A 12633-nucleotide genomic window follows, 5' to 3' on the forward strand; every position below is an offset into this window, starting at 1 on the left:
GTCGAAACCCCCACCTTCCTGTTTGCATACTGTAATCCTTCATACAGTAAGTGTGGCTGGAGAGTTAATGAGCTTACCTGTGTCTTTATTAAATATCAACCGCTTCTGCACAGGCTCTTTCCAAATATAGGTTTCTGATGAATCTGCCATTTAGAAAAGCCGCTTTTCTACCTTTTGTGGAACGTGGCAGGCTTCATATTTGTCAGCGCAACAGAGCTGAGGGTAAAAATCTTCAAGGGGATACGAGCACGGCGACGGCGCGCTTCAAAGGCACCGACAGCCATTCGAGTGTTACATCGGTTATCATCCTTTTCCCTCTTCATTGGCCAGAGATTGCTTCTTCCTTCATGAGCTTTGTAACTGTCTGACAACCGACAGTCCACACCTTCTTTCCGTCACAGTTCTTGCTTTCCCGGAGAAAATATCAGTCAAATATCCGCTATTCATGTCAACATTGTACATGTACAAGTACACAAACACACACTGCTAAGCTGCTCGTCACAAATGGCACTAAGAGGAAGGGCTTCATCACATTTTTATAATTTCAACTGTGCAAGTTGGCATCCGAAACGAAACGGAAAAAAAAAACATTGCCTATTACATAATGAGAACTCTAAGTGGGATTATTGTTTGAACACCATGATACGCCATTAAACTAGTGTTCTACCTGCTAAATACCCTTGATCGTATTTCTTTGGTTGTCTCGCCAAGTTTTAAGTCAGATTTTGTGCAAAACACTTGGATCTCTTGACACACATTTTGGTTTACTGTACGGTTTTAAAATTTAAAATTCCTTCCATGTTTGTGCCAGTAAATTTGGATTAGTACCTTGTGAGTGGGTTATCTTTGATATCCAAGAGGCCTTATTAATGATCGCAGAACAAAATGCCTCCAAACTTTACATAGAAAAAAAGAAAAATAATTGAGAAATGGAGTTCACAGATTGGTCTTTTTTTAGTGTTACCTTTAAGAAAATGACAGCAGGATTAATTAAAGCCTTAAGGGAACAGTGGCCTTTTTTGTTAAATATATGTTATTAGAGCGCCTGTGTTGATATGGGCCTTTCTTTTTCTTTTTTTGTGCACTTGTTATAGGACGAAGGGCACAGGTGTTACCACTAACATTAACAATGCCCGTGCTTTATATTGTCCCAATAAGCCATGATAGTTTGACAGAGAGCCAGCATGGAGTTTACACACTCGGGCAACAAGGATGCTAAATTGAAGTACAACATTACTATTGCCATTATTTACACCTCTGCTCATCCTAATGTGACTTTTTTTTTTTTATTATTTCAGTCGTCTGGTGTCTTTCGACATCTCACACCCAACAAAATGTTCTGTCACTGCGACCACATGCTCTTACACACGATATCTCTGACTGCCTGCTTTTAAAACCCTACTTATTTATACAGGATAATTACTATATTTAAATTTCCCTCACTCTCTCGGACTAAAACAGGTGAAACGCCGCAAGTCACAGAAAATAGTGCCAAATTGATAGCGTGATGACAGCATTGCAACTACTCTACTCCTGGGGTCTGTGTCATACAACTTAATCTTCAAAAATCTGAACTGTCCCTTTAAGTAATGGCTGCACTTGTGATCCACGATAGAGAATAAGACGGTGTGTTTTCTTTCCTCCTATATGTGCAACTGCTGTGATGTCATATGACACCAACTGCATTCATAGTACAGCAATGCTTCAATGATCACATATTACAAATGAAGGATAAAATAAATTATAAGGATAATTCAAATAAAGCCAAAATATGTCTGAGCTTTTATAAAAATCGAATAAAATAAAAGGCAGATCAACCCATTGCATAGGTCGGTCCCTACACCGGTTTAATGGATATTGATGAACGCTTGATGCTGCAATAAATACAGTACATAAAGCATCAATACCATAATCATAATGCTATGATGATATATCAGGTTTAGTTGACGATCATCAGGCAGATCCTTCAAGAAAGGAAAACTCTGAAAAGCCACGTATTTACACAGGCCATCTGTGATACTGTGCATAAACAAAAGGCAGCTGGCCTTGTGATTTCTCAGAACACAGTACTTTTCTCAGAGTTGCACACACTTAACGGATAATATAACTTTATTTACATTTGCTCTTCTTTTTTTTCTTTTTTTTCCTGCTTCTTCAGTCTTTACTGAAGCAATTTGGGCGACAATGTCCTTGACAGCATGGTTGTTTGATGAAATTATAAAAAGAACACATTTCCCCCAATTACTAAATTGCAGAGAATGAAATATTAAGCTAAAGCAGCCTCCTGTATTCACAACATCCATCTTAATATCTGTCTAACCAAATGGACAGTGCACAAATCCTTTCCAATCCATGTTTTTTTAAGTGACAGAGATTTTGTCCGACTCTTCCCTGAATCGCCCGATCGAGCGTCGTGTTTATGTATCTCGGAGCTGGTGAAGCAATCACGCGAGGCCTGGATTATTCTGTGACACGCGTTAACCATCCCTGAAGACCCCGACTGACAGGACTCCGCTGCCCGGTGTCTGGTGCCACACTCGGCACTAACATCTTTATCAGTCGGACAGATGGATCGCAGGCAAACATATTTTCCTGCTCATCACAGAGGAGAAAAAAGAGGGAGAGGGAGAGAGATGCAGACAGAAAGACAGACAGGCACAGAGAAAGACAGTGAGAGCGGGGGTAAAAAAAAAAAAAAAAAAAAGGGGAGACTGGAGTTTGAGTGACAGAAGTGATAAGGTCCATCATAGCCTTTTTATGAGGAGCAGGCAGAAATAGGCGCTGTCAGACATTGCATGGAATTAGCACAGCGAGAGAGGAGATGAGACGAGGAGAGTGAGCGAAGTGCTGGGTAAGAGACTGGAGGTGGGATGAGGACAGTGGTGGGCGAGGAAGAAGGAAATAACTGAGCGGGCGACATACACGGAGGACAAAAGGTGTTAATTTTGGGAGCAGACAAGTGTGTGTCAGTGTCTTTTCAGTGTTAAGAAAAAAAGAAAAGGAAGATGTGATGTGATGTGAAGACGTTATATAATTCAACACAGAACCACAGAGCGATAATATGGCCAGAGCATCTGAATCTTATTTCCCTTATGTCGTGCATGAATGTCACCTACAGTACAGGCTCAATGTCATGACTCAACAGCAGTGCATGTTTGACTAAAGTGGACATGGTCTTCTGGGGTTGCGCTATGAAGCAATCAGGGAGTATAAGTATCTTTTGAACGGGGCGACTCCACTGGTTGCAAAACAAATCCTTCCTTTGAATGGAAGTCTTTGAGGAAATGAGCCTATACTTGATTTATATGTCAATAAACAATTTTAATTTTAAAAATCACTGGTTACAAATAGCACATGAATTATGCTCCGACAGCAAGTGACAGCGAGTATTGTCCAAATCGTGAGGCTTCAAAACAAGAGCAAAATATTGAAAAGTTACAGTTAGCAGAAGCTATTTTACTATTTCATTTATATATATTAAAAAAAGACAACGTTACAAAATAAAATAAAACCAAAGGTTTTCATTCTCTTATTTATAATAATAATGAAACAGGAGCCTGTGACACTGTCACATTTTAGCCCGGTGCCCATTATGACTATGATGAATTTGGTAGCTGAACTGTGAAATGTAACCAATACGTTAAATGGGTCTATTTATCGTAGCCTCAGCAACCTTCAACATCCAGTAGCAAGACATTTACCGGGTGCTTCAGACGAGATAGAAATGTCCTCACATCAGCACGCGGACAATGACTCACCGGTGTATTTTTGTCCTTGACCTTGAGGAGGGAAAGTAAATTGTCCATATTTCATGGAGAAGAAGCCTGCGTAATACTTGGGCTGTCAGCCGCTGAGTGGGCTAACCCTGATTGACTGATTCCCTGATATGCAAAACCATCGAGTCGGGCGACAGCTGCTTTTCGTCTGCGAACATATGCAGTCGGTTAGTTTACGAAAGTAATGAGCCAATTTTACTTCACTAACTTTATCTGATTGACTCAATTTGGGAAAGTATTTGGGGTGTTACATATATTAAATTATGAAACGGCGTGATATGTGATTACAGGTATTTTTTTTTATTTTTCTGGATATGCTCGTCATTCTACAACTGTTATTTACTGACAGTATTTTTTTTTTTATTATATTGTAATTCTCATGATATGAAGTCAAACTTTAAAAGTCCACATGCAAAAAGATGATGAGAAGAAAAGGATACTCCCTGCTGTAAGATCTGAAGATCCAGGCAGGAGTCGAGTGGGGTTATGAGTAACTGTCTCTATGCATACAACTGCAGCACGTCTGCAGAAGGAAAAATAAGATGAGCCCTACATGGGTTTTATGTTTGCTGAATTCAAACTACATTTCAACTCATAAACTCCAGCAACTTTAATGAATAACAACAGGAATAAACACATCTTCTTTTGTCTTTTTTGACTGGCGATGTTAGCCTTTCTACTTCTCTTCTCATCTTTCTATCTATCTTTCTCCGTTTGAGTCCTGCTCACAAGTCGGAGGAAGTGCTCTTTAAATCTGGTCTGCTGGATTTGGTGTGTTCAGAGTAAGACAAGTCACGATTCTTCAACAGAAGAAGTTCTACGGGAAGACAAGAACATTTAATAGAATAAGTTATAAGGGGAACGCTGCAACTGACACACAGAGCTGACGCACACTCGAAGACACACTCACAATATGATGGCGGTCATCTGCGGGGCCACAGATGATTCATTGGCAGGGTGGAGGCGGCGAGGAGGGCACGAGGAGGGCGAGAGGATTTATACGGGAAACTTACACCGCCTTCAAACACTTGTTTTTTAAAAGCTCCATTTCTTCATGTCGTTAAACGGATCTCTTGCCAGTGAGAAATGAGAACATTAAGTGGGACATGGACACAGTGCACTCAGTGTGGCCCTGATGCCGAGCCCTCTGAGCTGTGACATTTCACATCTGTGCTGCGCTACTTACAAGGTCCCCCGACACTGCAATGTATCATGGGAGGGCTTTAGGCGGGGTTTGGTTGGGGGAAAAAAAAAACGTGATGTGTCTCTAAATCTGACAACAGCTGTGGGCATTTCCATTAAAAAAACCCTCAATGTTACAATAGCACCTCAAGGTGCAAGGAGGGTCTCTTTTCTGCAGAACATCATTTTCTTTTGTGTTTGCACACCTCCAGAGACGAGAAGGAGGGATGAAGAAGGGCAAGAAAACGGTGAAGTGTTTTTTGACAAATTCATCGTGAAGTGGCATGCGCTATTTTCAGTGTTTTTGTACACATACATTTTATTTTATGGCGTGACTGGCAGGCACCGGTTTAGCTGGTTGGTGCCTGAGGCAGTGCTGACTAAACAAACCATCACTGAACCTCACCGTGTCTACTCCCACTCCTACTCAGAGATTCCCTTATCTTGCTTCTGCACCCATAGCACCCAGTTCCACTGACTCGGTTCAATGCAATTTTATTTTTTAATGATGTGTTCCTAACGTATTCTCTTTGCACATGTCCCGTGAACTGAACTTAACCTTTCGGCGTCAAGGACATTAACTTTTTTTTTAAAAGTTTTTTTTTACAAAATAAAACTAAAGATCAAATGGTGGTGGATCCGTCCTTGAGCTGGTGAACGTGTATATGCATGAAATGCTCAGGCAGGGGAATGTTGTAGGTGACTTTACTCCAGAAAAAAATAACATTGAACACCGTTGCTTGGGAATACATTTAAGAAGCAGCATTTTCCACACTTTTTGGACATTTTATGAACGGAAAAAAACCATATGCTTTGTCCATTTTCCACTGGTATAATGTTGCATATTTTATAAAGACCTTTGCTGGCTTAAATTCCTGCTCCTGAACACACAATTAAAACCTCTCCCATTGTTATCCGATGTCTTGATACTGCAGATTCCAAAAACGTCTTACCAACCTGTGTAAAGCTATCCGTCGCGGATTAATGCTGATCACGTTGACTTTGCTGATCTTTCAACCAGTGTTAGGCCATATAACCTTTAGTGCGCAGGTGTTCCATATTAAAAACATTCTGACAACCCAAAGGGCGCCATCCTTCTCTTTTATGTGGGGCTTTAAATTTGTGTCGTCACTGACAAAAGATTAGTACGGATTGAGAGAACATCAGAGTTAAAAAAAAAAAAAGAGAGGAAGAAGTAGAATTAATTAGTGAGGGGGAAAACTAACTCAGAGCAGCAGATCAGTGGGTCTGGGGCAGACTGGGTAATTACTGTGATGTGAAGTGACAGAACAGGGAGTTCTGAGAAAGAATGGTAATTAACAAAAATGCAAGGAAATGGTGAATGTGAACAGAAATAAAGGCAGTGGTGTTACTAATGGCGTGTTTCCACCGTACGCAGAGTATGAGCTATTCAAATCAGTAGTGACTAATATCACAGAGTGGCACATTATAATTTTTCATTGTCAGATATTTTTCTAAATCACATCCTGTTTTCTTTAATATTGTCATTCCAAATGACGCTGCCAAGGACAAGACATTGTTTCAAATCCAAACTAACGACAGTATACTTGAAAGACACAATGCCACATTATTTATAAACCAAACAAAAAAAAACAACCATGAGAGTTTACCAAAAAACCTCAGTGTATGACTTTTTTAACCAACCATGACCTCTGCCCTTCCTGAAGGGGTAAATAAATACACAGTGTCTGGAGAAGCCTAATGTAGGTGACACTTGGCTATAAAATGAAAAGAAACTCACATTTTAAAGAAAATGTACTGAGGGAAAAACGGGCTGTTTCTCACCAGCGGATGCGTGAACTCGGGCGCGTGGTCGTTCTTGTCTGTGATGGTAATGGTAGCAGTGGCTGTTCCCGTGAGGCCCACTTCACTCCCTGCCATGTCCTTTGCCACGATCTCTAACTCGTACGTCGTGGTTGGCAGCGTCTGGAGAAGAGAAAAGAGTGAGAAGGAAAACATTGTAAAGCCAGAAGAGGAAAATAAATAATGGTGGAGAGAGGACAAGATAATGCCATTAACAGTGGGCCCACGCAAAGTTGCTGACGTTATCCACGGTGATTTGCAAGAATATTACAGAATAGATCTGGGGTGGGAATCGTGGAACATATCATTAGATAAATGATTTCAGCTGAACTGATTAAATTAATCCACTCAACAAAAAAGCCAATACTTATCGCTATGTTCTGCACGACTGTACAACCCTTTAACAAAGCTTGAAAGCTTTAATAACACTTGGGTAGAAGCTTGAACCCATTTGACGACATGAGGCTGGGAAAAAAAAAAAATCATTATACTGTACATTTACACTCTCACATTAGCAGAGTGTTAATCGCGCAGATGAATGCTCCCCCCCATCTCTAGGGAAAGGTCAGGAATTCACATTTTCAAATCTGTGCGTGTAAGAATAGGCAGTATGGGTAACAAAAAAGAAAGAAAGAAAGCAAGCAGGAAAAAGAGTCCCTACAGCTATGCAGCGTGTGATCAAAGCACACTATGGGAGGTTTACGCTCATCCATTTTAAAGATTCCCAAGAGCTCAGAGCTGCAGTTTTCACACATCATCCACAATCCTTTGGGGCATTGAAGATCAAGGTTTCTGGGCTCTGTCTGGAAAAAGTGCTGGGAAACTATTTTCCTCAACATAATCTTTGTAAAATCATCTGATCATTCAGAGAGTCTTCCAAATGTGCTCATTTTTAGAATACCCACGCTCCATATTTTTAGTTCTTGATTCAATACTGGAGATAAAAAGTCTTGAGAATAATAAAAGCTAAAAATGAAACCATGTTCCTTCACGCGTGCAACACACAAATTGAATCTAATGAATCCACACTTGTATGCGAGTCGGGGGGAAGGATCTGCCTCCTGCAAACCTCCAAATTAGTGTCCGGTATACCATCTGCAATCTATACAAGAGTTGGATAAATAAAGTTCAAACGTGCAGTGAGAGGGTAGCATACGCAGTGATCAGAGTAGTAATAATCATTTGTTACCATAATTCATGCTTAATAGGAACGTTGAAGGGTGGGGGGCTGGTAAAGCCAACATTTATTTATCAGCTGCAGTGTTTTCTCCCAGTTGGGGGTGTTAACTGTCACATGCTTAATAAACTTCATCCATCTGTCTCACTGAAAATGCTGCCTGGTCTCTCTCTCTCTCTCTCTCTCTCCTGCATTGTAGATTCACCTCTAAGAGTATGTACATGTACACTCGCCCTATCGACTCTAGTTACAAAATACACAGGAGGGAGATAATGCATGCACAGTAACACAGCGGAATATGCACACAAGGAAAACTAAAAAAAAAAAAAAAACAAGCTGCGTGTTCCAAAGTGAATAATAAAAAGTAAAATAATCAATCGCCCAGTCATTTTAAGGTCACAAAGAGAAAAGCAAGCTTTCCACTAAGTAAAATGCCTGTGAGGGGGCATTTATGTGCCAGGTGACCACTTGGGTAATAATCATAATAATAACGATACCACTGCATGTTTACTTAGTTTTATAGTTTTGTAATACATGTGTTTTTAGCTGCAACGTTCCATTCAAAGCTGTAGCGCAACATTTAAATAGCAACACATGTCTCTTACATTCAAACCATCGTCAGTTCACACAATGGGTTAGGGCTGACACAGTGCTGACAACATTGTGTAACATAGCAGCTCCACGTGACTCTTGACATGTGTGACACCACTCCGCTCGGCCTATTTACACCTGCTGAATTTTAATGTTGGCGGGAACGGTGTTACTTTGAGAGCTGAACAGTTTCTCAGGTGGTACTTGGTACGAAAGGTTTGACAAGCACCGCAGCAGCGGAGTGTTTGAAACCACCTCGAAGCATCCATGCAAAGTGGATTGTAATGACTTGCTTGCTTCATGCATCAGTAAGAGGTCACAGAACAAATCAGCTGCTGCTGTTCCCGGCACCACACAGCTCCAAAAAGCAGAACGACCAATAGTTAATAAAAGACAACAACAGTATAAATCATATATTGTTTGTGATTTCATGGTCATTTTTCATTCCATTCATATTCAAGCTCACACTGCACTGATTAAAAACTCATTCATAATGGTTCAGAACGTTCGTTCTTTTTTTTTTTAGCTTTACCACGCTGATGTGAACCTTAACCCGGCAGGTGTGATTGTATAATTCTCTCTGCCTATTCATTGTTTATAATACTGTTTCCAGACAATGACTAATGATCCAGTGCCACCTCATGCTGCCCACAATTCCTGTGGGAGTTGTGCATTTGTGTGTGTGTGTGTGTGTACTATCTGCTTTCCCGTTTTCATGATAGATGAAATTCTAATTAATTTCATCTTAGGCAAACGGAAAGGGAACTCAAACAATCAATAATCAGACACCCTGAGGACAGTTTTAATTATCACATCAAGTGGAACCTATAATGAAATACTATTCGCTGAGGTGACATTGAGGTTGGGCAATATAGACCATGTCAAGTCAAGATCATTTTGATAGATCCTGAGATGATCAAAGTACTGTTCAAACAGCTGTAAATCAAAAATGAAACAATAAACAATAACCTATTAAAAGAGGGTAATAATCAGTCTTGTGTAAAGTAAAGTATAAAGTACCTAAAAGAAGTAAAAGTATCTTACCAGAAAATGACGTTGGTAGTCACATTTATAATATCTCTTAAGTAAAAGTTTATGACATTTAAGTAATGTTCTCATATAAATTGTACTTAGTACAAAGTAAAGTATTTGTACTTCGTTACATTACAACACTGGTAATAATACAGGTATAACAATAAGTCATTTTAAAATAAGCTTTACTCTTCTTTACACACTACATCATGCACATATGACCAAATGAAATCACTCAAACTAGAAATTAATTAAAACCAACAAGCAATTCCAACGTTTATTTACAGGAGACTTTATGGGCTACATGCTACTTCCTGCTGTAAACTCCCGCCACTGAAGCAGCTGCTGGTTGTGGAAAGAGAGAGACAATAAACAGGTGTTTCTATCAATTGTTTGTCACACATAGTGGCTGACGGTGGTGTCCCTCACCGCAAGCTCCTGTTCCATCCAACACCGTGCACACAGATGGTGCTCCACGGACCTGTGAGTTTTATTAAACCCATGCACACAATCACACATGAATGCCTTCACACACATGCACGCAGACTCCCCCCTAACACAGACGTGTACTCTTGGCCTTCAGCTGGAGAAGAGCATGGCTCTGGGATACCTGCAGTCCCACTGCTGCCTAAACACGTCGTCAGGTGCCAGAGAAGCGTATAGCCTCCTCTGGTGACTGACAACGTCTTAATGAGTATTTCCTGAGTCTCAACTCAATTATAAACTCCCCGGCAATACCTGGCCAAGAAAAGCTGTTCACCATTCACTCTGGGCTAGAGTTACAGCAGGAGAGACTTTTCCCTGCAGGTGTCAGAAAACTTCTGCTGGCAGAAGTGTTAATTGAGTTACTCCTCTCCATCAGCCTCTTCATTTTTCAGCTCCAAGTTAATTGGGCGGGAACCAAACTTCATGGGCTGCAATGGAAGAAGTCACTCTTTCTGCAGTTGACAAATCAAAACAATGTCTTGTAGAAATACTCCCTCCGAATAGAGGCATGCTGATGCTGAGCAGGTCCACTACAAACACATGATTTAGCAACAACAACATCAACAGCAGCAAATTACAAATTTACTACTACTAAACTCTTTTTTCTGTTCAGGAATGCAAGTAAATAACTATAATTTGACATTTTAATCAAGAAATAATACATCTCTAATATAAATAATATTTATATTTTAGCATTAAAAATACAATTTTGGTTAAAGAGCTTCTACATACTGGTGTATTAACCATTACAGAAACATAAAAACATATTTTTAAAATTGCCAGTGCTGTTAATTCAGATCAAATTTCATGACAAATATTTATATACAAATCTAAAATGTCATCTTATCATCTACAGTCTGCAGGATTTATTGTCAAGACAAAATTCCACACATTGCTAATTAGGCCGGTCAGCTCTACACAAGTGTATCTGTGTTTCTCAGTATAGTGGTGTTAAGATCCTATGGCACGGCAGCTTCAAGTCAAAACCTTGTGATCTGCACCAGGAGAGCAGCTGACCGTCACAGTGAGATAAATCACTGTATCCACTTAATCTGATCTGCTCTGATTTCCTTCCAATCTGTGGGATGATTTTCTTTGTAAAACCTAAGTGGAGGAAGAAAACTCGGGAGCCACAAGTGGCTTTACTTCCCGATTGTGTTCGCGAAAGCCGACGTGAAAGTGAACAAAGAGCCAATGAAGTCGAGTGTACGGCGCGATACGACTGGCCCTTGTTTTAGAGATATCTGATCCGAGAATGACATTTCAGGCCGTCACTTTCCGCCTTGCAAAGGATTTCATCAAAGCCCCTCGGGGTAAGGGCTGATCCCTGGCACAAAGCGGGCGGAGAGGCAAAAAAAAAAGAAGAAAGGATGTGAGCGAGAGCAGAGGAAAAGGAAAGGAACAGAATGAGAGAGAGAGCGAGAAAGAGAGAGTGGCATGACATCTGAGACACCACATTAACTCCCTCAATAGGTGTGATATTATAATCAAATTGGCAGACGGGTCTTTGTTCTGCTCCGGCCCTGCACTAGTTCTCGGCCGCAGCACCAGCCCACTTGCTATTGTATCGGCCTTTTCAAATGCTTAGAGAAATAATGACGGACATTAAAAGGTTTTTTTTTTAAAAAAAAGAAAGAAAAAATCCAGCTCGAGTTATATGAAAACTCACTGATGACGGCGTTATTTCTCTCACATATTATGCCTTCATCTGACTCTTTTTTTCTACGAGCGCAGAACTCATTTCAACTGAAATGCAGACATTTTCTGTCTCCCTTAAACATTAAAAAGACAATCTCATTTCATGAAAGCTAAAACTAAAGTATTCGTTTCTGGGTTGGCTGCAGAAAAATTATTTGAGTCTTGTCAATTTTAGATATTTTAATGGAGAAATGTCACAAATTACAACTTTAAACATTGTATTCCCTTATTTTTGGTCTAAACTTAATATAACTTTCCCATTGCAATAAAAGTGAAGCACATTACTGGAGTAGGAAAACTCAACAGGACGATCAGCGACAACTCTGTGGTGCACAAACAGGCATAAATGTGTGTATTGATAGTGGTTACACACTCTGATTAACAATGTGTGTATGAGCTTTTGCGTTGTTGGCGACACTGTCACTGAATTAAATGCGGTGACTTTTTTTTTACCAATAATTACCAGACCCACGCACAAACAAAACCTCACAGGTCACTCGCGGCCTCCTGTGCTCCGCCACCTCGAAAGACACATGATTAATCACTTTGAAAAGAGTTAATTACAGTGGAAAGGCAGACATGTGAGGCCCTTATCTGGGCCCACGGCAAACCTACGCAAGCAATCTGTTTCTTTCATCAGCCTCTTCGGCACGGTTAGCCTACATCCAGAGATCTGGGCAGAGCAGAAGTGAAGAAGAACTGTGCCGAATCAAAACATCTCGGTACATAAGAGCAGGATTTATCGAGTAAAAGAACTGCATTCAACAGAGTGCATACCGAGGCCAAACCTTAACATAATGTCTTAGTTTTTATCAACACAAACACCAACAGGATGCACGATGTTGCTTGCCGTAATGGATCGTCAAA

At 40.3% G+C, this 12633-nt stretch overlaps 1 protein-coding gene across 4 annotated transcripts in view; it reads right to left on the reverse strand.

Moving 5' to 3' along the window:
- Positions 1-12633, reverse strand: part of cdh13 (cadherin 13, H-cadherin (heart)) — a 326188-nt gene that overhangs the window by 107040 nt on the left and 206515 nt on the right. For all 4 annotated transcript variants that reach the window (XR_006361196.1, XR_006361194.1, XR_006361195.1 and 1 more), the window contains exon 9: positions 6765-6905. Coding sequence is in view for 1 of the 4 variants with exons in the window: in XM_044036748.1 (XP_043892683.1) it covers positions 6765-6905 (141 nt within the window). In the remaining 3 variants the exon portion in view is untranslated. The remainder of the gene's footprint in view (positions 1-6764; positions 6906-12633) is intronic.

Source organism: Solea senegalensis, linkage group LG10 (assembly GCF_019176455.1).
Source record: "Solea senegalensis isolate Sse05_10M linkage group LG10, IFAPA_SoseM_1, whole genome shotgun sequence".
In the NCBI taxonomy this organism is placed as follows: domain Eukaryota; kingdom Metazoa; phylum Chordata; class Actinopteri; order Pleuronectiformes; family Soleidae; genus Solea; species Solea senegalensis.